Source organism: Penicillium solitum (genome assembly GCF_028829755.1).
Source record: "Penicillium solitum strain IBT 25940 chromosome Unknown utg000009l_segment0_segment0, whole genome shotgun sequence".
In the NCBI taxonomy this organism is placed as follows: domain Eukaryota; kingdom Fungi; phylum Ascomycota; class Eurotiomycetes; order Eurotiales; family Aspergillaceae; genus Penicillium; species Penicillium solitum.
Genome location: NW_027072128.1, coordinates 3,452,843 through 3,478,377, shown reverse-complemented (window position 1 = coordinate 3,478,377; position 25,535 = coordinate 3,452,843). Strand labels below are relative to the sequence as shown.

General features: G+C 48.9%; 12 protein-coding genes across 12 annotated transcripts; 5 read left to right on the top strand and 7 right to left on the bottom strand.

The window, feature by feature from the left end:
• Positions 1–331: 331 nt before the first annotated feature.
• Positions 332–1,069, bottom strand: N7455_012410 (uncharacterized protein; the record flags this gene model as incomplete). Its single annotated transcript, XM_040952632.2, has 3 exons — positions 332–708; positions 828–944; positions 1,003–1,069. 3 exons carry the CDS (start codon positions 1,067–1,069, stop codon positions 332–334), a joined length of 561 nt encoding a protein of 186 aa, XP_040816958.2.
• Positions 1,070–1,808: 739 nt separating this feature from the next.
• On the top strand, positions 1,809–3,811 carry N7455_012409 (calponin homology domain protein; the record flags this gene model as incomplete). The annotated part of the gene is made up of 2 exons (XM_040952517.2): positions 1,809–1,975; positions 2,053–3,811. 2 exons carry the CDS (start codon positions 1,809–1,811, stop codon positions 3,809–3,811), a joined length of 1,926 nt encoding a protein of 641 aa, XP_040816823.2.
• A 593-nt stretch (positions 3,812–4,404) lies between these two features.
• On the bottom strand, positions 4,405–6,275 carry N7455_012408 (uncharacterized protein; the record flags this gene model as incomplete). Its single annotated transcript, XM_040952864.2, has 2 exons — positions 4,405–6,056; positions 6,140–6,275. 2 exons carry the CDS (start codon positions 6,273–6,275, stop codon positions 4,405–4,407), a joined length of 1,788 nt encoding a protein of 595 aa, XP_040816899.2.
• A 1,220-nt stretch (positions 6,276–7,495) lies between these two features.
• N7455_012407 (ORMDL family protein) lies at positions 7,496–8,177 on the bottom strand (the record flags this gene model as incomplete). The annotated part of the gene is made up of 3 exons (XM_040952698.2): positions 7,496–7,546; positions 7,610–7,968; positions 8,048–8,177. The coding sequence occupies 3 exons, from the start codon at positions 8,175–8,177 to the stop codon at positions 7,496–7,498; spliced, it is 540 nt and encodes a 179-aa protein (XP_040816860.1).
• A 2,560-nt stretch (positions 8,178–10,737) lies between these two features.
• N7455_012406 (zinc knuckle domain protein) lies at positions 10,738–12,503 on the top strand (the record flags this gene model as incomplete). Its single annotated transcript, XM_040952692.2, has 2 exons — positions 10,738–11,667; positions 11,727–12,503. The coding sequence occupies 2 exons, from the start codon at positions 10,738–10,740 to the stop codon at positions 12,501–12,503; spliced, it is 1,707 nt and encodes a 568-aa protein (XP_040817003.2).
• A 271-nt stretch (positions 12,504–12,774) lies between these two features.
• N7455_012405 (putative haloacid dehalogenase-like hydrolase) lies at positions 12,775–14,186 on the bottom strand (the record flags this gene model as incomplete). Its single annotated transcript, XM_040952522.2, has 4 exons — positions 12,775–13,129; positions 13,242–13,448; positions 13,522–13,554; positions 14,068–14,186. 4 exons carry the CDS (start codon positions 14,184–14,186, stop codon positions 12,775–12,777), a joined length of 714 nt encoding a protein of 237 aa, XP_040816749.2.
• Positions 14,187–14,862: 676 nt separating this feature from the next.
• N7455_012404 (Pfs domain protein) lies at positions 14,863–15,991 on the top strand (the record flags this gene model as incomplete). The annotated part of the gene is made up of 2 exons (XM_040952671.2): positions 14,863–15,845; positions 15,898–15,991. The coding sequence occupies 2 exons, from the start codon at positions 14,863–14,865 to the stop codon at positions 15,989–15,991; spliced, it is 1,077 nt and encodes a 358-aa protein (XP_040817016.2).
• A 1,394-nt stretch (positions 15,992–17,385) lies between these two features.
• On the top strand, positions 17,386–18,294 carry N7455_012403 (uncharacterized protein; the record flags this gene model as incomplete). The annotated part of the gene is made up of 1 exon (XM_040952687.2): positions 17,386–18,294. One exon carries the CDS (start codon positions 17,386–17,388, stop codon positions 18,292–18,294), a length of 909 nt encoding a protein of 302 aa, XP_040816954.2.
• A 496-nt stretch (positions 18,295–18,790) lies between these two features.
• N7455_012402 (UbiX family flavin prenyltransferase) lies at positions 18,791–19,480 on the bottom strand (the record flags this gene model as incomplete). Its single annotated transcript, XM_040952700.2, has 1 exon — positions 18,791–19,480. The coding sequence occupies one exon, from the start codon at positions 19,478–19,480 to the stop codon at positions 18,791–18,793; it is 690 nt and encodes a 229-aa protein (XP_040816771.2).
• A 440-nt stretch (positions 19,481–19,920) lies between these two features.
• N7455_012401 (Zn(II)2Cys6 transcription factor) lies at positions 19,921–22,050 on the bottom strand (the record flags this gene model as incomplete). The annotated part of the gene is made up of 6 exons (XM_040952531.2): positions 19,921–19,961; positions 20,011–20,084; positions 20,139–20,927; positions 20,986–21,217; positions 21,263–21,519; positions 21,563–22,050. 6 exons carry the CDS (start codon positions 22,048–22,050, stop codon positions 19,921–19,923), a joined length of 1,881 nt encoding a protein of 626 aa, XP_040817073.2.
• A 521-nt stretch (positions 22,051–22,571) lies between these two features.
• N7455_012400 (UbiD family decarboxylase) lies at positions 22,572–24,130 on the bottom strand (the record flags this gene model as incomplete). The annotated part of the gene is made up of 2 exons (XM_040952807.2): positions 22,572–23,108; positions 23,165–24,130. 2 exons carry the CDS (start codon positions 24,128–24,130, stop codon positions 22,572–22,574), a joined length of 1,503 nt encoding a protein of 500 aa, XP_040817075.2.
• A 501-nt stretch (positions 24,131–24,631) lies between these two features.
• N7455_012399 (flavin reductase family protein) lies at positions 24,632–25,361 on the top strand (the record flags this gene model as incomplete). The annotated part of the gene is made up of 2 exons (XM_040952654.2): positions 24,632–24,685; positions 24,732–25,361. The coding sequence occupies 2 exons, from the start codon at positions 24,632–24,634 to the stop codon at positions 25,359–25,361; spliced, it is 684 nt and encodes a 227-aa protein (XP_040816730.2).
• Between the last annotated feature and the right edge of the window lie 174 nt (positions 25,362–25,535).

The following is a 25,535-nucleotide window of genomic DNA, read 5'->3' as shown; positions in this document are numbered from 1 at the left end:
TACAAGTGCCAATCTATATGGCTCTGATTATTTTGAAACCCTCAAGACATCTTGGCCACACCTGCTATGACCTAGTTATCAGGTTGAACACAGTGCCTAATAACCTCCATCCTCGTAGCGTAGAGCAAGGAGCGCGCGTGGAGTTCAAAGACTCTTCGGTACGAGATAGCCTCGATACCATCTATGATCCGGGTTCATTGCAAGATATTTCTGCTGATGAATTCACCAATGATGTAGGGCGACAGCCTTCTCTACCTTCCAGCACGTATCTCTGAAAGGCGAGTTTATGTGGCATAGCGAAGAAATGACCAAGATAACCCGATATCATCTTTCACCGCTTGGAACTAGGAGACCACGCCTCAGGTTGCCACTCCTCGCCGGGGTTGGCCTTTTTCGCGTTGATCCATGGGTTCTCCACCTTTTGTGTCTGCGGTGCTGCGGGAGCTGTTTCGGGGGATGTAGTTGAAGCCGGTGTTTGTTGTGTGGGAGCAGCGTTGGCAGGGGTATCTAACGTCGCCTCATTTATTTGGGTCGTTGGTGGTTGTTGTTGAGTCTTGGGCTTATCGAGGTAGGAGGCCTTGCTGGCCCAGCGTTCATCGGCGAGTCGAGCGAGTTGTTTGATTTGCGCCTGGCGGACAAGATCCTGCTGCTGCTCCTGGATACTCGGGGGGTGTTCTCGGACATGTCGTAGCCATTGGTGCCATTGCGCTGTGTTGAGATAAGATGTTAGATATGATTCAGTAGTTTCATGCCGCTTTGTCCCGAAATACAGGTATGTGACCCAAGCCCGAGCCAGCATATTCCCTGCGGCCTGCGATGGAACTCACGTGTTACTTGAACATCACTGAAATGTGTTTTGGGATCGAATCGAACAATGCGTCGGAAGCGAGCTGCGTTCAACACATCTTTGAACTCCCAGAAGGTATTGCCGGCGAGATCCTCACCTAAGACACGGTTAGCGGTACTGAGACGTGACACGAAAAACAGCAAGCGGATACTGACCGACCAAGAAGGACTTGCGCCAGGGCAGGCGAAGCTTCTTCCATTTAAACCATAAGCTGTTAACCATTGTTGAGTGTGTAGAATAGGAAGAGTCGCAAAAAAGAAGATCGAGGCGGGACCACTATCGCAATGCATTACCATGAACTTTGGTCCTATTGGCGTTTGGGATTCACCGCTTACGTCTCCTTCGGAGTACCTATATAGGTAATTTATACGGAGTAGTAATACTTTTCATAGTATTTATATAGAAGTAGAATATTCGGCCGCTGATACAGCCTCTTCACTTGATATAGAATTGTTTTATAATTGATATCGACGATGTCTTTTAATATCTTTTATTTACATGTCTTTTAAGATCTCCCTTTAGATTTCTTTGTAGGGTAAAAATCAACTCCTATAAACTAATTTTTAATGCATAATATTTATACGATTTTCCTACTGGCAATAAAGTCCCTGGTGGTCGCTATTTGATGCGATAGACCCGTGGACCATCAGGAACGTCATCGGGGATAAACACAGCCCGGACATTCCACTCCTCTTCTGTCCATCTCCTAGTTAGCCTTTTTCTCCCTTTCTTTTAAAAGAACCTCCACGACTTTATTAGAAAACCTCTGCACTTCTAGTAATTGAATCATTTTCTTCATCCCGTCATTTCTAATTGTATCACGGAACGACCTCCTTCTGCTACCCAATCCCCGCCACCGTTAAAGCCGATCAGGCACCCGCAAAGGGATACATACCACCCAGGTGGCAACAACAGTCCAACTACACTTCAACACACTTGAGCATCGACCATTCGACACATCATGGCTTCAGTGACTTCGTTGGACAAGGATTTGCGCAATATGCGCCTATCCCGCTATACCCCGCAGGCAGCCGCGGAGGTGCGCGACTGGATTGAGGAAGTGCTGCATGAGAAACTGGCAGCGTCAGACTTGCTCGAAGGCCTGAAGGATGGCATTGCTCTTTGCAAGTAAGTGCATATGAGTTTTAAAGTACTATTAATGAGTACATATCCATGGACCACTGGCTAACTCCTCGAATTACAAGGCTGGTAAACCTCGTTGTGTCACCGGGCGTGAAATTTAAGCAGTTGTCCGCGCCATTTGTACAGATGGAGAATATTTCGCATTTCTTACGCGCATGCCAATTACCACCGCTCAACCTTCCCCCGCACGATGTCTTCCTGACAGTTGATCTCTACGAAGCAAAGGATCCGGCGCAGGTTCTCCAGTGTTTGGCAGCGTTCAGTCGGCGGGCCAATGCCCTTGCGCCCAACAAGTTCCCCCGGACTGTCGGCCCACAGAGTAAGCGTGGTGTGATCAGCCCGAATGCGACGGGCTCCTCGGGCACCGGAGCATATACACCACGGTCAGCCCGCTCCTCCAGCAACGTCGGGGATGCGAAGCCTTCCGGGTCATACAGTACTTGGGCCAAGAAGGGAGATGAGCAGGATACCACGCCGGCGTGGAACATTCACCAATATGGCTACATTGGGGGAGCTAGCCAAGGGAATCAAGGGGTTGCATTTGGTGCTCGTCGGCAGATCACCACTCCCGGGCCTGCTGTACCAAGCCTTGCAGAGAAAGAGAAGCGCAGACGTGAAGAGGACGAACGGATTCGTCAACAGAACGCAGAGAGGGAAGATGCAGAGCGAGCGCACCAGCGACAGGTTGCAGAAGAGGAGGCGCATGCCAAGGCAGAAGAGGAGCGCCGATGGGAAGAAGAGACTGCTCGTGCAAGGGAACAAGAACGTCTCAAGGTAGAAGCAGAAAAGAAGCGTTGGGACGACGAAAAGCGCCAATGGGAAGCGGAAGAGCAGCGACGTCTAGCGGAAGAAAAGGAAGCCGAGGAGCGGTTTGAGCAGGAACGACAACAGAGGCGAACCTTGAATGATAACCGTCTCAATGGTCAGTTCTTGAGTCAGTACCAGGCCTCCAACTCCCAGGCTAGTGATGTCGCCGGCGCGGTCGAGGAAACAGCCCAAAGCCGCCGCATCAAAGAGCTCGAGCGCGACCTGCAGCTAGCAAAGGACCGGGAGCGTCAGTACGAGACCGAACGCCAAGTCCAGCCTGGAAAGACCGGCGATCAGCCTCAGCCTCGCAGTCAAAGTCGCCCTCGTCCCGTGCCTCCGAAACCTAGCTACGATCTTTCTTCTCTCGAACAAGAACGGCGACTCCTCCGTACGGAATGGCAGAGCACGCAGGATATGCCCGCTACTTCCGAGGCAGAGGAACCCGAACCTGTTGAAGAGCGAGCACCACCCCAACCCCCTCGTCCCCTCCCAGTGCCAAAGCCATCATCTTTCTCTGCCTCGCCGGCGCTCCCTCCTAGGGACCTACCTGCCCCGCCCCGGCCCCTTCCAGACCCAGTAGCCTACAACGCCAATCGGGGCCGCGAAAGCCGCGTGGATAGTTTCCTTTCCTCGAACCCAGCCCCCGTATCTTCAGCCCCAGCAGCCCACCGATTCCAAGACTACACGTCGACCTCCGAAGTCGACGCCGAGAACAGCCGCCGCGCAGCTTCACAGCAGAAGACTAAAGCCGGCGGCTGGGCATCCAAGTCTCTCTTGGAACGAGAGATGGAGCGTGAACGCGCGCGCCAAGAGGAGTGGGCAGAGAACCAGAAGCGAACGGCAGCTGCAGCTGAACGTGGCGGCCAAGACGGCTCTCAGGGCTCGGGACCAGGCCAGTCTTGGGATGTCCATCAGTATGGTTATATGGGTGGTGACAATCAGAACCGTGGCGGTGTTGGCCTTGGTGTTGGTGGTGCTAGGCGCCAAATTATTGGCCCCCGGGGGCCCCGGTAAACTATTGACTTGCCCCTTCTGTTTTCTTGCCATTATTTCTATTTCTTTTAAGTTCTATTTCCCCCTGCATGTGGGCGGATATTATTTCTGCGTTGGTGGATTATTCTGTTATTTGCGTGCTATGATTCCCGCTCCAGACCATTGTTTGTTTTGTTTTTGTTTTCGACGCGATGTGGTTGTAGATAGCAGTTATACTGAAGGTCTTATAATAAAAACATTACACATCTAGGAAACACCAAGTCAAAGGTTATACATAGAAAACCCCTCTGCACAGTTGAAGTTTTTTACCGCCTTCGTATACACACGCCTAAGAAGACGTCTAAAAGGATACCGCAAAACAATTCGTGGCATAGTCCTTTCACGGCAAGTGAAAAGAATTGGCATTTAATAGATAGCACAGGTACTCCATAGTCCCCTAAGTATGTATAGCAACCATTATATTCAAACCGAAGAAAGATAAAAGTCATTCAAACGCTCCATTCAAATGCTCCATAAACACCCATAGACGCCACAGAACCCAATCATCAAGTCTCATTGTCATCATGAACGTCATTACCACAACACCAGTCTTTCCCGATCCCACTAAAAAGGCTTCATGGCAAGATATGCTCGACCATAAACTTCATCCTAAGCCCACTCTCCTTCAAGTAGGCCCATTCAACCGAGTCCCGGTCACGACTAGCCTTCTCACGACGCGCAATCCCAGACCGGACGGCTTCCTCCAGCGACGGGGTTACAGAGAGCATCTTGCTCTTATGCAGGAGTACCATCAACGCCTCGAGCAGAAGGGAGACCTTGGCATTGTTCCCGACGTTCGGGGTAGCCGCCGCGTAGGGGAGGAAGCATTTCTCCAGCTTGGCCTGGGTAAGGTAGTTATCATCGGAGCTTGGGGCGGAGCTCTCGCGGAGGACGAAGAGGAGGAGTTCGCAGAGAGTGGAGCCTGCTTCGGGTAGGAGGTGCGGGAGGTTGGAGGGGCTGATGAAATGTTGGAAGATCGGGAGGGAGAGGTCGCGGATGTTCTCTACAAACATGTCGTAGAGGTCGTCTAAGTGCATGAAATCCCGCGGCAGTTTCTCTGAGACGCTGGAGAGGATGCTGAGGAGTTGTTGGCGGAGGGCGAGGGAGATGTAGCCGCCTAGCGGGGATAAATTGCTTTCGTGGGAGGGTGTTTGGCTTGCTTTGGACATCTTGATGGGGTCTGGGGCTTCGTCCATTGCGTTTCGCGTTCCTCGTCGGGTGCGCTTGCTGCGTCGTGCATTGCTAGCATTTGATCCCTTGCCTGCAGGTGATGCCGAGGTTGAGCTTTGGTCAGCTTCCAAATCCTCGTCTGAATTGTTCAGGTAGTCGCCATAGTCATCCTTGTCGATGTTGATGCCGCCTGCTCTCTTCTTGGTATTATGCGAGTCTTGTTCGGGAACAGGAATTCTCAGCTCATCGGTGAATACCTCTTTGAACTCGCCAAGATTTGATTTGCCATTGGCGAAGATTGCCCGCATAATTCTGCGGTGCCGTCCAGCTGTGGTGTTCGATGCGATGTAACGGAAGATCAGGCTTTCTCGAAAGATTCCAAGGTCATCATGCACCTCCGCTACCTTCGCCTTACGTCTTCTGCCTCTGCGATTTTCTTTCTTGGCCGGCTCAGCGCCCTGCGAGCCCTCCCCCTCCGATTTCCCCGAGAACTCGGATCTCTCCGACCAAACTGAGGTATCTCTTTGATTTTGTTTTGCCCCTTGGTATTTTTTTTCACGCTCTTTCCAATCGTCTTCAAGTACGTTGCACATAAACTGGAGCCATATCTGCCAGCGCTCCCAACGTGCCGGGTGAAGTACTGAACAATTAAATGCCCAGCCTACGGCGTGCCAAAAGTCCTCTGCGCTGCTCCACACCGAAGAAGCTTGGTTGAACTTTGTATTCAGAGGCCTGGTATCAGGATTGTCATTATCAACGACCATGGGGCTTTCCCCACGTCGCCTACCCTGTCGCGAAGATTCAAAGTGGGTGAAGCCGAAAGCAAGATTAAACTTTGCATCCATGGGGCCAACAAGGGAATTCGTCAATCGAAGAAATCGCAAAGCTGCATTGGGTGCTTCCTTTTCGTACTCGGACTCGGCGCGCGTTGTTGTTTTTGGGTGCACGAGCATGGTAGCTGCGACGGCCAGATGCTGGGGCAGTGGAATTACTGCTTTTGTTGATGAGATAGTGCCCGATGCAAGGACATTGTAGAGAAGGCTATATGCTTGGGGCCCTAGTTGAGAAAGCGGATATTATTAGCAGCGGCTCTTTTGAGGTTTGCCCGCACGCGTCAAAGCACGGGGATAGGGAACATACATAGGCTATCTTCGAGGAAAATTTCTGTCTGTCGAGCCAGCTCCCATTGAAGGGGCACGGGTGACCGGTATGGTACCTCGTCCATGGTTGCCATGGGCAGAGGGGGGTTTTTAAAAAGCCAGCTGAAAAGATACATTTTGAGCTGGCAGTAACGCGCTTATCGATAAGGAGTCGCGGTGGAGGGCGTATGGCGCGTCGAGAGAGCCCTGGAAGTATATGTCCGGCAGAACAGTAGGCACTTGGATACTGATATATGTGACATTATTCAAGAGCATAAGAAAGGCATCCAAAGTAATTTCTAGAGATAGGGTAGGATATCACTGTAGTCAACAAACTAAGAGATGTTTTGATAATCAGTTCTATAAAAAGATTGAACTTCTTTGTTTCGAGGGCGGAAACAAAGGCGGTGGGAACTATGCAGACAATGAACTCGGCATCTCTTCCTGTAAGGACCGGGGCACATATCGACGAGTAATTGGCGAGAAACTCACGAGGCTACTGCATGATGGGTCCCATGGTCGATTTAGATAAAGTAATAAGGTGTTTGTTTTGGTGAAAGTCTGAAATCTCGAAGCCCCAGGGTAAACATACATAGTGCTGGAGACACCAGTTTATTTCAATAACACGGAAAGAAACAAGGGGGCATCTATAGACAGATATGATTAGACTAAGAGAGCAAAGACGTGGAAGATAATTTACATGTTCTGGTTTACAGGTGTTATGCACTTACATAGTAGTACGGAGTAGAATACATATCTATAATCCAAGTACGGAGTATTGTCTTCATGGTTTACCTTGCATTGCTCTTTGTGATATTATTCGAATATTCCAGCCCTACATATATGTAGGCAAGAAGTGAAATACTTAATCCTAAATCTATGATGCAATGGACCCCCGCATGGGCCCCAGCCAAGAGATTGACCTGCATTATTAAAGCTTTAAATACATGAGGACAAATTCTTACTTCCATGAGCATGGATTGCAAAGGTGTTAATCCCTTACATTACACAGCCCGAGATTTCAAAGAGAGACCCGAAAAAGGTGAAGCTCGCGAGGTAAAAAATGCAGGGCTTGAATACTTGGGAATCTAGACAAGGATAAGCCGCCTGGGGCAGAAAGGAGAATTTGGACTGGTTCGCAGTGACATCTGCGTCTTCATATTTGCTGACGAAAAAAAGAGAAATAGGATGCGCAGTGGCCAGGAACAGTTTAAAACCCCCGTCAATCAGTTCGCAATGCAAAGGCCTTTTATAGAGAAAAGGAGAGGCGAGAAAGCTCGGGAAATCAAGGAGGCCGTGGATACGCCAACATGGATAGCGGAGAGGGGAAAAAAAAGGAAAGATTAAATGGGAGCCACTATGACTCCTCGGGTATATCGGAGAAGAGACCTATTCGCAACCGATGCGACTGTGGTTAAAAAAAAGTTAGCCAGTGGGTTTCTTCAGGCTGGTTCCAGCAGATATGACATACGAAAGGCAGCTTGGGAATGACCACCCCCAATGTGGCCAGGAAGTTGATAGTGAAGTGGGTCAAATCGAAGTGGGTGTAGTGAGTGCTGAGGAGGAAGAGCACGATAGGCACGCAGAGCAAGAACTTCTTGGCGGGTGTATACTGGTCGCCGTTGTCGATCTGCTCCCACATGTTGAGATTGTCGTAGGCACCGGCATTAAATTCAAACGGAATGCCCCGCACCCAGTGGAACATGAGGAAAGATCCGAACATGTAGCTGATATTGGTAAGGGTCCACGAAGTTTCCTGCGAGACGCCCGGGATGATGTCGTAGAAAATCTTGAGAGCGGCGATGCACACGAAATGGATGGTCCAGGCACCTACAAACAGCACGAAATCCCACGTTAGTCCTTGGTTTCTCTGATAGAGATGTGGTCTCCGGGATCTTTTCTCACTCACCCTTGGCATTCACCCAGTTTGCATTCAGATTTGGTAATGCGGCCTGATCACTGGTATGCTCGATGGACTCAGCCGGTTCCTGGTAGATAAGACTGCTGGACCGCCTCCGGCGGCCTTGTTTTGAGGTCATGCTTGGAGATAACCGGTGCGGCCCTGTGTCAACATCCGGGGGAAAGGAGATCCCACGGGGGGTCAACAGGGAAGACACTTTTGAATTGTCAGACGCCAGCTTGACGGTTGGATCCAAAAGAAAAGAATAGGTTTGGAAGAGAAGGAAAGAAGAATGAAAAGGAGCGTGGGGATGAGGTGGCACGGCCCAGACTGGAGTTTGCCGGTCGGATCGGCTTTGGGTCACGGGGTGCGGAAGAGCTCTCTGATTCATCTGGGCACCTCTTCCTGTTTTTCTTTTTTGCTTAGACTATCTCTTTTCCTTTCCATTCTAGGTCTATAATTAGATTGACTTTTTTTCTCTCCCTAATCTATTTCCTACCTTTTAGATTGGCCTAGAAAAAGGTAAATGCATAATTGGCCGTACATCGATGTACGAACGTATGCATGTGCGGAATCTAGCCCGAAAGGACTAAGACTAAATATGTACTTTATATTAAGGATTCACTAAAGGGGAAGATTCATAAATAAGTTATCCTTTCCTTTCTGGTTTGAGGCTTGCTCTAAAATGTTCCTTATCTTTGAAATTTCCTTTTATGGGGCAAATAAGTCTGAGACCTCCCTGGGCTAATATACATGACTTGGCCACCTTGACTCAACTATGACTCCAAAATGATTATGCTTGCTACCACCTTTGTATACATTAAAAAAAGACATCTTTAGAGGCATCTAAAAAGACTATCCTGAAAGACTATTTGAAAAGTACATCTGAACATAAGCTCTAAAAAGAACACGCAAAAGCACAGAGTATTCTTACATATGACGCCCCTAATATCACCTTGGACTAAATAGATCAGACCACTGAAGTCTTATGTTGTTAAGGACAGTGACCACATAAACAGCTGACTATTTTAGTGCAATTATTCCTTCAAACCTCAGAGCCGTATGTGTCTGCATAGTAAGAAGTTTCCAAGTTTATCGTGATAGATCCCGAGTGAGAAGGCTCCATATGCAATACTCTGTCGTGTCTAGAGCACGGCATTCTTCAGTCTAAACAATTAGGCATTTTCGTTCGTATTGATAGTGCTAATCTAGCCCTGGGATAAAATGCTACCAGGCGTCATGAACAATCGGTTGAAATCGTTGATAGCTATTAGCTAGTATACTAGGCCGCACCAGGTGATCATTTTCACACCGGTTGTTGAACTTTGGATAGGTCTCCATAATTGGCACCCAAAAGCTTATATACTGGGGTCTTTTGGGGAAACCATTGAAATCTGGTTGTGGTGATGGCCTCCGGGTCACGGCTTTTGTCCCGACAGTAGTGCTTATATGTGAAAGGCTCTATTGAGCCTCGGGAGTAATTTTACCAGAGCCTCTAGAGGAACTGAAAGTAAATGTTGCTAATATGCGTTCCAATGTCTTTTTAATACATATAAGATCATGTGCTGTTGTAGAAATCCACATATCCTGTCGACATGAAAATGCGTCTTCAGTCTTTATAACAGTTCTAGTACTTGGTAGCGGGGGAATTAGCTGGAATTTCATCCAATCCATTCAGTGTTACTGTGAGTGTGTGTCACCGGTGAAGAAGAGTATATGAGCTTCTAGTTTGGCCACTAAGATCTGGTCCTAGGTAGTTCTCCGACACTACTAAATCAAGTTTATAATCAACAAGAATAGTTGGACGCCAGTGTGGCCTCTGTCCTTGACGACATGAGACTTTTTAATGTAGAACCAGAGACTTATGGTTAATGTGGAAGATGAGGGTGCCCTAACTTGATGAATCCCAGAAAACACACTGGACGACCACATGCTATAATCCTTCGCCCAGTCTCGGTTCGTAGATATCCAACAGTACTTTGAAATTCAGCCTAATGATCGATAAAATCCGTAATAACATTCGGCACTTGGGACGAAAGAAGACAGCATCAACCCCACTCTTGGCGTCGATCGCCTCGATTTGTTATATACTTCGCGGGTAGATCTTACGCCTAAGACAACGCCCAGTTTGAAGAGATTTTAACGACTCGGAACATAATCCATGCTATTATTTTATGATCCAAGCTATTATTAAGGCCCAGCTAAATCTATATAAGATGCTTGAGTGTGGCCCCGGGGTCAAAGGGGCTGGTTGTCTGCCCGCTGTCTAGGTCACGTCGAGATCATGTTGATATTGATCATTTGACCTGTTGGATTGATCGTAAAATGTTATGTTTTCAAGTTTTTTACACTTGAGTGCCTGCGATAAGCACCCGTGTATGCAGGTCTCAGTTGTATACAACCTCAATGAGGTCAGATAGTGCCCTCTATGATTATTTATTTGATAAAGTGTCATCGAAAATAAGACCAGCCTATAGTTATGTCTTCATATAATGCAGAAAAAACCTAAGATACTGTATCAGAGCCCAAATCATGGGCTCTATGGCTTATCGCCTCATGTACGTCTATCGTATACTTCCAATTTTGGAATTGCGCGAGTGGTCGATATGGTCTACCGTGAAATTTTCTGGGGGACCCAAATTCTACTGTTGGGTCTGATCTGTATTCCAATCCTTTCATCCAAACCTCTCCAATTAATAATGGCAAACTCCTCAGACGAAGAGGCTGATTCGCGCACAGCCCTGGTTGGCGTACCGCGTACTCGATCGAATCCGCGTTCCACCTCGCGCTCCACATCGCACGACAGCGCCCGCCCAGCCAAGCGACAACGCCGCAACAGAAATAAGAAGGACTCAGACCTAGCTGATTTTGTTCCAAAAGGTGTTGCATTTAGTGCAACCTCCTTGCCAGTGGATGATCCTGACAACACATCTAGCTCTGGATCTAGTTCCTCAAGTGATGATTCCGATTCCGACGCGGACCCAACCACCGTCGCAAACCCACACGCCGGAAACACCGCGCCTGCAATTAGCTGGAACCAGGGTCGGAAGGCTGCAGTGCGCACAACGCTTGGAAAACGATCGGCCCCAACAAACGACAAGCCTACTCAATTTGAAGCGGTGAATGACAAATACTGGCGCAGTCGCAGTGCATCCGTCTCGGCCAATGGTGAAGACAAGCCCACGCCCACAGCAAACGACCAATCTCAAAATGACGATGAACTGGAAGATGGGGAGATTGACTCCAAGAGTGACACAGATGATTCAGATTCTCTTGGTTCTGAAGCCGATGACTCTATCCTACTGAACATAGGGGATAAGATGGGAATGGATGGTGCCAATGACTATGATCCTGCCACTCTGGCCCATCAGCATGGTTCCAACACAAATCTGAATGGCTCATCTACACAAACCGGACCTGGATCAAAAGAGGAAGCATTCCGGCTTTTCTCGCTCAAGTATCCAAATGCGCCTATTGCTTTGGTGGACCTAAGCCAGACAGACCTCGAGATTATTGCGAAGTACGTCTATTTCGATCGCAACATCCATGATCTAGACCTCAAACTTCCTATCTCTTGCATCGAATGTCACCGCGAGGGCCATATGGCCGATGTCTGTCCAGCAAAAGAGGTATGTTCTATCTTGCATTCAATTACTTTATTTTCATCTCACTAACCTCAAATTTAAAGTGTGAACACTGCGGTGCATGGAATCAACATCAAAGCAGCACTTGTCCCGACTGGCGACGATGCCAGAGATGCCGCGAACGTGGCCACGACGAGCCTCAATGCATTGAAAAGCTACGCAGTTTCGCATACGAAGTGCCTTGTGATTACTGTGGCAATGAGCATCTGGAATCCGAATGTGATTACCTATGGAAGTTCCCAATCAGGGATCTCCACTCCAACCAAGTTACAGTGTCAATCTGCTGTGCGAATTGCTGCAGTGCGAAGCATCTTATGGGAGACTGCCCAGCTACCACCTTGCGCGCAGAAACCGGGAAGTCATCGTCATTTACCCTGAAGGGTATCGATCCCGACATGATCACAAACCTCAACACTGTTGTCCCGCCCCGGGAGAGCCGCCCACCAAGCCGAGCTTCAGCCCGCGGAAGAAACAGGGGATGGTCTCCAGCTCCATCCCCAGAAGAAGATGACATGATGTCCCGCGTATCCCGAGGCCGAGGACGCCCCGTCCCTGCCCCGCGCGGAAATACTCGCGGTAGTATTAAGTTCGCAAGTGGATTCGGAGGAAAACGTGGTGGTGATCCACCATCCAGAGGACCTTCTCGCGGTCGACCAACATTCCCAGGAAACAACAACCGCGCGCGCTCCCCGAACCCGCCCCTTCCACGGGGTCCTCCTCCACCAAGAGGCGGTGGCCGAAGCCGTGGACCACAACGAGGAGGAGGATTCTCACGTGGACCCCGCGGAGGCGGTGGAGGCGGCAGAGGCCGCGGGTGGTAAGAAGGGGGTGAGATGAGAAGTGAGCAGCAGATACCGGCGAAAGCCATGTACATAGCAAACAGCACAGTGTCAACCATTCCTCTCAGCCTCGGCTGAGAATGTATGTACGATTAAATGACAGTTTATTCTAACAACCCTCACTTCAGCAAGTATATTTCTCACATTGTACGTGGTACATGCCCATGCTGTCCAGACGGATAATCTAGCATATCCATAAACCAACAGCCTCTAGGTAGATCCCACCATGAGATGGCACATCACTAGAATTAGATCACGCGCCATGCTCATCACTTTCTCGAGTCCCGAGGAATCCCTCCTCTAGAATACCGACCAGATCATCCAATTGCTTAATACAAAGATCGGTATGCGGATGTTCCTTCAAATGCACATTCAGCTCATTCAAAAGCAACACCGTCGCAGCGCCAGCCATATGCCCAGCCGTCATATCATCAATGCTATCACCGACCATAATCAAATTCTCCCCATTATCGAGACCCCATTCGCTCGCAATATGTAGAATGCCCGCGGGATCAGGCTTGGGCAGAAGATTCGGCGTGTCCCGCGTGATGATTGGTAGGAAGATATGACCGTCGAGATGGTTGTCAATCAGGTTCTGTACTGGTGCTCTGAGAGATTCGAATATGTATGTTAGCGCTGTGTGTAAATTGCATAACCGGAATACATATGGATGGAAGGCTCCAAGGTTATGTCCTGATTGCGTTAATTGCTATAACATACTCGAAGTTCCGTGTGCAGAGTGCCCGTCGTAAGCCGCGGGATTCAAGGTAGTCCATTAGGCGAACTAGGCCGGGCTGTGGCTTCTGGTCGGCCATGGCTCGGCGTTCTACCGCTTGCACTTTGGCTACGGCTGTGGGTTGGTCTGCGGTTGGGAGTTGGCGGATGTGCTGGAGGATGTCGATGGAGCGATCGATTCCTAGTGCTTCTCTATATTGGGAGATTTGTTAGAGATGTTTAGGAGGAGATTGGTTTTGAATAACCCGCGGGCAGTAGGCCATACCTCATCTCGCTGAACATGTGGTGCTGTGGCAAACTGGTCAAGATTAGCTAGGTTCAGTCAATATAAAGTTGGCTTGATGAAACTATTAGAGCTTGGTATCATTGGAATCGCCAAACATGCTCAATTTCCCCGTGATTAAACAAGACAGAAAGGCTGGAACATGATATAGAACTAGAGGAGCATGGAAATACCCTCCAGTCAACTACTACATCTCAGACCCCCCAGGCCGCAGCAATATCGTCTAACCTGGCGCGGATTCAGAGGTCATCGAGAAAATACAGGGCCAATCCGAGAAGTTCTCGGGCAATCTGCGCAAAAGCCGGGCATCTGAGTCCAACACAAGGCATACTTTCCCGAATAGGAAAGTATGTTCCTGCCTGAATTTCAAATTGATGCCTTAATCTCCATTTCCTGCTCGCTTCCAATTATAGCATCAAGATGCATGTTAACCCTTCAGGGCGCATGCAACGTGGTCGATATCCCACAGGGAAAAGAACTACAGCGCATAATTCGTATAAAATATAAGGAACAAAAAGTGTGACTCACCACAAAGTCCCATCAACATCAAACACAATTCCCTTTAGAGGAGGGGCAGTCGACCCCTCAGCAGAACCGAGAGGTGCGAACTTTCGCGGACGAAGATGTTTGCAGGCGATAGCAGACATGATGGAACGAGTAGCGTGCCTTATCTTGGACATGAACACAGGGAGAGGAGGTTGAAGAGGTGGAGTTAGCCAAGTGGAGCCGCGGGAACGATCTATAAAGTTCCAAGGTTCCAAGGTTCGAGTGCCGACCTCGGAACCTTGGAAGTTACATAGTTCCTTCCCTTTTTGAGATCCTTTTACTAGAGCACTGCATACATCCATGTATGTAGTAGTAGTAGCTAATAGTAAGGCTGGGAACTACCTAGGTAGTCCCTTTTTCCCTGCGTGACTAGCGAGATTATGGGATATACCAGTTTATGTACAGACATAGTCATACATACGTAGCGACTACACCACGGCCCAACACCCGAATCGGGTATCGTGTATCGGCCCGAATAGCTTCAACCTTTTTATTGAATGCACCAACATGCCTCAAGGCGGTGAGAGCATTAAGAAGGTTTAATAGACTACGGAGTAGGATACGAGTACTGCGCCGTAATGGCCCCCCTAGGTTTTAAACAGACCAGTTTTCTTATGGTCTAGTCGTAAAATAAGCTGTATTTTTCCCACAAAAGGCACTAATTTCTCAGCCCCTCTTCTCCTGAATAACTCCGCATCTGTTCCCTGTGTCTTTCAAGCCTTTCATATCACATCCTGAATCAATGACCTAGTTTATACCAACGATATACGGTCTATTATGGCCGCCAAAAATCATGATGATTACACGGTCGGGTGGATCTGTGCCTTACCACTGGAGATGGCAGCCGCGTATGTGCTTCTGGATGAACTCCATGAAGACTTGCCCGAGCTGGCGAACGACCATAATGCCTACACTTTTGGAAGAATTGGAAAACACAATGTTGTGATTGCATGCTTGCCATACGGTCAATATGGCATTGCATCTGCTACCTCAGTTGCCGTGCAGTTATTATCGAGCTTCAGCTCCATTCGATTTGGTCTGATGGTCGGGATAGGAGGAGGAGTACCAAATGAAGAAGCAGATATCCGCCTGGGTGATGTCGTGGTCAGCAAGCCAACGAATACCCATGGAGGAGTCGTACAATTTGATTATGGCAAAGCGCTGAATGGCGGCGAGTTTCAGCGAACAGGCATGCTCAGCCAGCCACCTCAGATCCTCTTGACCGCGCTCTCCAAACTGCAAGCAAATCATATCACGGGCCGGAACCGATACATGGATTTCCTGGCCGAGATCGAAGGCAAGATATCCAAACAATCTTCCCCTCTGGCCCGCCCTACTCAGGAGGATCGTTTATATCGTGCCGATCACGAACATGTCGATGCCAGTTCGAAGACTTGTTATGGTTGTGATGAAACCAAAACCGTTTCTCGGCCTTCGCGGGATTCAAACCAGCCTATGATCCACTATGGCCTGATTGCATCTTCGAATCGACTGGTGAGAGACAGTCAATTGCGGGATGGGCTGGGTCGTGAATTGGATGCATATTGCGTGGAGATGGAAGCTGCCGGACTCATGAATAATTATCCGTGTCTGGTCATTCGTGGCATCTGTGACTATGCCGATTCGCATAAGAATAAAGAATGGCAGGGATATGCCGCGACAGTGGCGGCAGCATATGCCAAAGAGCTTCTCTCGGTGATCTCGGTTCTTCGTATCGATCAAACACGAACTGTGGGGGATACTCTGCTCAACCCTGGTATGTATATCCAATTCACAACATGTATTGTTTCAAAGTATAATAATCGTATTCAGGTGTTACCACTGCATCACATTCGAAAGACCTGTCGAGACCGGTCACTCCGAGTCCTCTCCAAACCAGTCCACCCGTGCTGAGCAATCAGAGTGAGCTGGATGGAATTTATCTGGGCACCATCAGGGGCGGAGAGATAATCCCGAGGCTAGTCCAAGATCCTGACTTTTGGAGGGCAGAGATCAATGCCCTGATAAAGAATCTACTTTCAATACATCCCGAATGGTGGGTAGAGTGCGCGCAGGAAACAGAGAAGACCATGAATGATTTCTTCGCTCGCAACAGGCTCACCTTTAGAGTGAACATTCATGAAAGAAGAAGCCGCCGTCCAAACTACACTGGACATGATCGTCAGTACCTCGATTCACTGTTCCATCATAATCTAGGTTGGTTAAACGGGTGCAGCGTGAAAGAAGGTGTTCCTGAAATTAATTTGGCTATATTCAACCTGTGGTCTATCCTTGAGTTTCTAGATAGAGGTTAACGATGAATGTGTACTGTATCGTCATCGCTCTGGAGCTCCTTTCCTCTGTCCTCGAGGTAGTCGAGGGAATTGACTATACAGTTCTGGATCCCTCATACTCTTTTGAGCCAAGGTCGTAACTATTCCCGTGACTAAGAAGACTATGGAACGTACCAGAAAATGTGAACATCCTTTGACTCGGGCATGATTCTATCATATTGTCATATATACGTAGTCACTTCGGATATTAACTCCCTTTTCTTTTATCTTCTACATTTTCTACTACTCTTTCTAGGGTTATCTTAATCCTCAGAATCATTACAACGATGGCTTGTTCCGATAACAAATATTTGCCCGCCCTTTACATGTTTCTGGGTTGATTTTTAACGGTACTTGGTTATACCATGGGCAAACTTTTCATCCGCGCAATTGGTTGTCTACACCGATATCGAGATTCTCTCTCTAATCCCGATTCAAGCGAGAGGAGTGATCAAGCTTCGCGGGGCGGAAATACACGCAGTTCTCCTTATACCAACGATATATTTATTACTACGACACAGTTTGGGCATTCAAAGTCTGATATGGATCGAGATATCGGATATAGCACATATTTCTAGAGCATGCGAAGCCTTTTGAAGCCTTGAAAACTCGCCTGATCGCTACGAACACAAGACATGACTGCAGTTATTTTTGATAAACCCTTGTCCTGAAAATCTACTTTGCTTCTTTGATTTTTTGGATCTTCTTCAGCTCCAACCCCTCCTAGATTCTTTCCCTATCACTACCCGATTACTTTGATATGTATCGTGTATCCATAGTTGGATATACGAAAGTCTTGCCCTTTTTAACTTTTCCTTAAAATCTAAAGACACTTTTGGTTCTTTCCTTATTTGTACCCGAGTGGCTTGTAGCTTCCTTAATTGTAAATAGTAGTTGACTTGACTTGCTGAACTCTTTTAGGTCATTCATATCTTCACCAGCTGAGTCGCCGATAGTCTTCCCCTTCTCTCCTTTCTCCCAATTCATCATGGATCGAAACCCCTCCACAGCTTTCCCCATATCCCTCCTAAAAACAATATGTCTCATCGGTTCTCTCTCTTGGTTGCAACTGCTCTACACAGCCTCCTACCTCGCACGACCACTCTGGAACACAAGGCGCGAGTTTCCACCCTTCAACAAGGCTATCAACCGTACAGAAACAAGCATTATCAACGCCGTCCTCGGCCCTGTCCCACTCTCAGCTTATACTTCCGCAACAGAAACAGAGCGCCAGTGGTACCTTTCATCAGGCAATGATACCCTGAACCACGATAACAACATCCGCACCACCAACTTGCCAGCCACAACCTGGCCACAGCAGGGACATCAAGACTCGGATTCTTCATCAGAGCAAGAAAGTCCCACATTACAGTCAGACACCGAACGTCACCGAGGAAGCTCCCCCATCTACGAAACCGTGCGCAAGCTCCGATCCAGCACACGAGACAGCATCTCAAATATCGCCAGCTCGGCCAAGGCCATCTTCCAACAGCCGCTGACCGTTGTCCCACGGACTCTGGATGGTTCGCCTTCCGACGAGGAACGTGCCGAGCCAAACCTGATTCCAGTTTCAGTACGCACTTCACAGCCTCATTTCGTCCAGAATGTGCCTTTCCCCGTGCCCATGTCTGCACCAGCGCGTGTCGCAGATCACTTTAGTGACCCTGGTCCGTCGTCTGGAGTCAAGGCGCAGCAGCCGGTCTCGTTTGGGGCGACCGTTAATGCGGTGAAGGATTCTGAGATGGTGCAGATGAATCGCGCGCGGAAGTATCACTCTGTTGAGAGTTATCCCGGGAAGTTTCCTGTTAGTGATGCGTTGGATTATAGCTCGCTTGCTACTGCCTATGCTGTTAGGGGGAGGGGGACTACCTCTGTTCGACCTTTCTCGGATTACTAGGGCTAACTTTTGGGGATCGGGTATTATTGTGGTTGTTGTTTGACTGAAGTCTTCGAATTGGGTGTTCTTTTTGATTTTTGATTTTTCTCTCTTGGGACATGGCCTCGGAGTCAGTGTTTTTACTTGGGATTCTACTATTCATTATATTCATTACCAAAGGTCAGGTCTGTCATTCTTGTCATTCAATCTCATCTCGCCTTCCATTCTTTCTCGTGCTTTTACGATAATTGCACTGCTACCCACTGGTGTTCCTGAAAGCCTATCTTTGAACATCCTATCATCTTCACGCTATATCATCTACTCTTTCCTTCACGATGCCCCGAGATTCCTACCAGTAGCACTAAGACCCAACCCTAATGAGGAGGATAGAAAATTGATGCTGATGAAAAGCGCTCTAAATTTTTGAAGCCCCAAGTCTATTTGATAATGCACCAGTCTATCCAAGCCAACGCCAACAAATGCTAAACAAACAACGAGCCACCCCATCTCTATCCCTTTATTTCTCAGTCTGCCATCCCTCCCATCTCTCAAAATCCCCCGTATCCAAATCAAACAGATCCAACATACGCCCCACACTCTGATTAACCAAGTCATCCACCGACGCAGCCCGAATATAGTACGCCGGCACAGGAGGAAAGATAATCGCCCCAGCACGAGAAACCTCCAACATATTCCGCAAATGAATATCACTAAGCGGCGTTTCCCTTGCAACAAGCACAAGCTTCCGTCTCTCTTTCAACATGACATCCGCAGTACGCGAGATCAAATCATCACAGAACCCACTGTGAATAGCAGCTAGTGTCTTCATACTGCATGGAACAACGATCATTCCATCAGCTTTGAAAGAACCGCTAGCTATCGGCGCAGCCATGTCGTTGATGTTGTGTACATGATCTGCCAGTGCTTTGACATTCGATGGGTGGTAGTCTGTTTCGTATTTGATGGTTGCCTCGGCCCATTTGCTCATCACCAGGTGGGTTTCGATGTTTAGGCGACGGAGGGCGATGAGGGCTTTTATTCCGAGAATTGAGCCTGTTGCGCCGGTCATGGCGACTACGATGCGTCTGCGGCGGGTTTGTTGGGGGGCATGGTGGTCGATGGTTGGCATTGTTGATTCGGTTGGGCTGTTTTCGGGAGAATGGCGGCTGGATGATGGGGTGTGGGTTCCGGAGAGAAGAGAAAGCATTGATTGGAGGTTTGTTGGAGGTGTTGTTTTGGTATTGTTGAGTGAGGGTTTGGTTGTGTATAGCGTGGAGCTGTGAAGATTGGTGTGATGAATGAACTGGGCCTGACAACCCTGCCTTCTTTTATATTAATATGTGGCGAAATGCTGATTATCTAGGTCTCACGGCTTTCTTGCTAAAATTTATCGCGTGGACCGAAATACAGGAGAATAATGTCATCGGATCGATTTTGGGGACCCGAATGGAGCACTCCGAGGCCCCGATGCCGAGATCCGAAGGTTGCGCGGATCACCGTCCATGGGTGACACAATACCCCCTATTTGATAAAAAATTCTGCGTAAAACTTGAACTGGGTGCGTTACTGTGCGCTGTGTGAAAGTGTAATTTTTTGAAGTCTATGACTGGCTATTACGACCGCGCGCAGGTATCAGGCTTGGGCTTTTCACAGGAATCCATTTTCCTGTGTATAATCGAACATCGGAACTGCGATACGTCAGCTTTTATTTGTTGAAACTAGGCAAACCCTGCTTACGGTTCATGATCGAGTCCAGATACGTAACGGGTGATACGTCGAATGGATCAGGCATGTCCATGTACCCAACGGGCCTGTCCAGATGTGAGCATTCATCTTTGTTGTAGATAGATAGAAAGGAAACTTACCCAGGGCCAAATTGCGGCACATTTGAGGCCATCCCCGCCCAGTTCTCCGTCTCGGTAGTGCCCGTCTCCTGCTCTCGTTCCAATGCGCTTCGTAAGGTCACCAAGGCTCGGATGTGACGATCTGACAGCCACTGACTATCACTTTCAGAAAAGGAGGCACCATCATCGTTGGTTCGTGAATTAGATGATGAGAAGACATCGATAACTCTTTGTTGAAGATTGCGACATTCGGGGTCATTGCGTGTCTCTTCCCAGATACAGAGAAGCAGGGTTGAACTCAACACTGTATGCACCATTGACCAGCTCCGCAATGGAACAGTACTCAGAGCCTGAAAATCAAGAAATGCCTTGGAAGCATCGATCAAACTCCCTTTGGCGCGAGCCCGAAGAATACCAGCGTGGGGGTGAAAAGATTGTGGGGTGGATTGCTTCATTGCCGGTCTGCAGAAGACCGATACACAGAAGGAGGTATGCATTCTGAGAGCTAAATGCTCGAGATGCTGATGTAGTGTTATGCAATTCTCCCGTGATCGAAGATATGGTAGACCGCGTTGGTGAATGTCATCCAGCCGCTGTAGCCCCTCTAGTGCTCGATCAAGTTCAGCGACGCTGAGAGTTTCCGGCCGCATAATATCTAGACTGATACGACAGAGCAAATGCATTACTTCTGCGAAGGACAAGTCCTCTCTCTCGAAAAACGAGCTGGCGAGAGACCATCCCGTCACAGAGACAATAGGCGGTCGGTCATAACAAAGACACAGTAGACTATCCTGCCAGACAATTGTTGACCTGTTGAAAGTTAGCTGTGATGCGACCAGATATGCCTACAGTAGTTTGATCTTGATACCAAAGATTCCTGGCCTTCATTCTCACCTGCTCGGGCCAGTGAACAGTACTTCTTTCGGTATGTAGGCCCATGGTCTGAGCTAGTCGGATCGTCGTACCCAGTAACGCCCAGGCGGCATCAGACTGTCCAATATTCTGCAACGTATTTCCCAAGATAAGCAGCGCTTGTATAATATCTAGTGATGGCCGAAACAGGAAATTGGCCAAGCGGAGAGCATGAAATGATCGACGGGCTGAATATCGTTAGCCAAGTTTAATGAGTGTGCAGTCAAGCTTACCAAAGTCAGTTGACAGTTCAAGTCGTTCGAGATATTCAGTATCGGAGTAATGTGCCCCTGCTGCCAATGTTGCCAGTAAAAGGCTGACATGGCCAATCGACTTGTCGGTCGCCCAGCGATCAGTGATATTCTCCGGGTCGTGTAATTCACCAGATGCATGAGCATTGAGATAAGTGCACAAGTCGGATTCAAAGCGGTCTATGTCAGCGAGTATTGGATTGAATGGATATGCCGTGACACGATAGAAGTGGAAGAATCTAACCAGTTAGCCGTATTCCTTTCTAGTTATCTGCAACCTACTTCAAGACCTCGGATCTCTGAGGCATTACAGTCAACAGTGCCTTCCACCTCTCAAGCGGCGTCTTCGAGTCCATAAAAGGATAATTGCTGAAGGTATTCCGCAGACCTAGAACAGAGCCGACCTCGCGGGCCACTGATTCATTGGCATCCGATGCTCGCAGGCGCAGGATCGAAACGACCGAATTATCACCAGAATAGACATAATCCTTCGACCTATCATCGGGCCGTGCTCTTTCATTGCTTGCTACGGCTGGCGATCTGGGCGAAGCCGAGCGGGCCACACTATGACGAGAAGCCGATCTCCGCCTCGAATGCGACAGGGCGTAGGTACAGATATCGGGATGTTTTCGCTTCTGACAGGTATGACATGGTCGACCTCCATCACATTTCACCTTCCGCTTTCTACATGGGTAGCATGCATGGGCCTCTCGCTCTCGACTCTTGAGGTGTAGCACCCGGTCTGCTTCGCCTTGGCTGATAGCACTCATCCTGCCGAGGACTCCGAGGTACCGGGATTAACAGGGGTTGTTGTCTTGGCCAAAATGTTGTACCGGTTGAAAGTGTGGGGCTCTCTCAATATAAAAACATGCATCCGAGCTCGATACTGGGTGATATGGGCTATCCTGTTAAGACTGGGCGATGTAGGCCTTGCCAAAACGGTCGGACAGGATCACCCATCGGCTCTTGGCGGGTACCCATTCAGGTATTACGGCAGTCGATATAGTACCACCAGTGTGCCAGTACTATGACTTTGCCAGTATCAAATTCAAACTTCAAATTTAAGTATTAAGAATCCGATTATAGACTAAAGTTATATAACTTATATAAAAAATTGGTGCGATGGTGTATTGAATTGTATAAAATATTCTACTGACACACTGTAATAAACTGCCGTACCATATATACCTAAATTACCCCAGATATTACCCAGACATAGGCGAACATTCATCAAATTCCAATCTCTACCTAAATATTTATTTAAAATCACAAAGTACTATACAATCTTGATTTACTCCTCCCGGAATCCCATCTTCGTCCAGTTGGCTAAAACCTTCTGCTTGACCTCCTCGGGGTACGAACTCTCAAAATCGGCGGCCTCCCAATCTTTCCCGGTAGTATACTCACAAGGTAGAAGAGCATCAGAGACAACTTTTCCTCCCTGCACCGGCGATCCATTCCCATGCGCCATGTATGGAATAAGGGGGAACCCGCGCACATCCTCAAAGAAGGTCTCGTCAAGGTTAGGACGGCAGCGAGTTGAGAAAGCCCACATAACATCCTTTCCATTGTAGACATCAATGTCGTCACCACATAGCACCAGCCGGTGGATGGTGTAGCCGGCCTTGCAGTTAAAGACTAGGTCACCGACCTTCTTGGAGAATTCTTTCGGGGTGGTCTTCATTTCCCGCAGCTTTGCGGTGTCGATTCTCAGGGCAACCCAGGTCACTTGGGACTCGAATGGCGCGAAGGCGTCAGTTACTGGGAGTCCGGCTTGTTGGCAGATCTTGCGGATCTCGGCAGCAGCCAATGAGCCGATCATGGTATGCTAATACTTGTTAGTAAGGAACTAAGAAGATGGGGTAAATGGGGTGAGTGACTTACAGTCTCATCGGTCAGTCGACCGCAAGATGACATGGGCATGATGGCATTGTTGCGGTAGGTAATGCGGTTGACCTTGTACTTGGGCCACAGGTGGGTATCTCCAGGGAAGACATAACCATGCATCTCACCGAAAGGACCCTCGGGACCCTTGTCCGTGATAGAAAGGGTACCTTCGAAGACAATCTCGGAGGTGGCTGGCACGTAGAGATCGTTGGTATCGCACTTGACCAGGTCCAAGGCGGATCCAGTCATGGCACCGACATATCCAGCTTCGGTCACACCATCGGGGATGGGCATGCTAGAGGCCATGATGGCGGCAGGGGGAACACCGAATGCCAGAGCCCACGGGACGTCGCGGCCTTCCTTCTTCCACATCTGGTGGATCTGCCAGATGTGCTGGGGCTCAATGACCAGGCCAGTCAGGTGCTTATCGTCGGATACCATAGCACGGGCAATAGACCAGTTTGTCCAGGACCCGTCGGGAGACCGAACAATGTGCATTCCGTAGGTCTGGATGTACTTCCCTCCATCGGCCTGGTGAATCATGGGTGCAGGAAGCTTAGTCAGATCAATCTGGCTTTCTTCAAGGAAGTTCTCTTTGCAAGGGCCGGTAGACACAATGTTGGGTGGGATTGGGGCCATGGTGCTGGCCGAGAGCATCTTGTCAAGGATGTCGCGCATAGATGCGGTCGGTGGCAAGGCTAGGTGTCGTGCAAGTCGACCATAGCGATCCTTTGGAGACTTCCTAAGAGATGCAGGAGCACCGAGAATGCGGAAAAGACCGTTTTCAGCACCAATGAGGTTGTTGAAGAGCGGGGCCTTGTCGTCCGTTTCACAGACAAGACGAGTAATGGCGGCCGCTTCAAGGTTGGGATCGATTGGAGAGTCAATCTCAACCAGATCGTTGTCGGCCTTCAAGGCCTCGACAAACGACCGGAAGCAGAGGTGAGGCTCAGTGTTGGTCATTGTGAATCTGTCTTTGTAGGTGGAGATTGTGTATGTGGATGTGTTGAGTGGAGTTGGACTTTTGAACTAGAGCAGTTCTTGACAATTTAGCCAGCTTAAATATCCTCGTGGGAGTCTTCAAAACGGCTGTCTCGGCTCACCACACATCACATTCAAGTAAGACAGGCCGATTTATCCATAAGAGTTCTGGGGATGCTGCATGCACACTTCGGCACTTCGGATGGTGTGGAGGGCCCACTCCGAGCCCCCGAGCCCGAGCTACCGAACGTCGATCCATGGAACTTGAACTTGTTCTGTATGTGGTACATCATGTATCCAAGGGGAATCGACACTAGGAATCGGATGTCAGAGTCGTCATGATACAGATGAATCATTGCCACTAGGGTCGACTGTTGCGCTAAAAGGAAGCCTACATGGCGTCGGCACTTTGATCGGCAGCGGGGGACACCTAAATAAGAGGGGTCGCCCCCAGAAAGCATAGAAACAGAAACAAGGCGCATCATGTTCTATCAACCCGGAGTGACAGAGCACAATCTTCCCCACGACCCGTTCAAGGTGAGGCTCCAGGGTAGACAATTGACGACATAGCTAACGCTGACAGGCGTGCGTGGTGCCTCGTCCGATCGGATGGATCTCCACCCAGAACAAAGAGGGCCAAGCCAACTTGGCACCTTACTCCCAATTCAACAATCTGACATTCGACCCGCCGTACGTGATGTTCTCTTCCAACCAGACTGTGAACGGCACGCGTAAGGATACAGTGGTCAACGCGGAGCAGACCGGACGCTTCGTCTGGAATCTGGCGACATGGGACCTCCGCGAGGCTGTCAACATCTCGGCGGAGCAAGTACCCTATGGGGTAGACGAGTTTGAGCGTGCCAAGGTGACTAAAGAGCCGGCCACGCTTATGGATGTCCCTATGGTGCGGGAGTCGCCGGTGAAATTCGAGTGCGAATATCACTCCACTGTGCGGCTACCAGGGAATCCTCCGATGGGCACCGTAGACGTGGTAATCGGCCGGGTGATTGCCGTGCATATCAAGGACGAGGTGTTGACGGATGGAATTCTGGATATCAAGAAGACGAAGCCGATCGCGCGCTGTGGGTACTATCAGTATACGGTGGTGACGGAGACGTTTGACATGGTGATCCCAGGCATGTCCGAGGATGTCCTCTACGGGTTAGAGGGGAGTGCGAAGCGCAATCGCGAGGCCAAATCGCGGGATACGTGATTAGGGAATTATCAATAGTCAATTGAACAAGTATTACTTATGTAATTCTGCTTGCACCTACTCGTCCTGTTCGAGTTCTATAGCAGAGCTTCGCTTTTCTGGCTCCCATTGTAGCATTTTTCGCACTAGACGGAGAAACATCTCTTTTTCCTCTCCCTCGAGACTAGTCTCTCT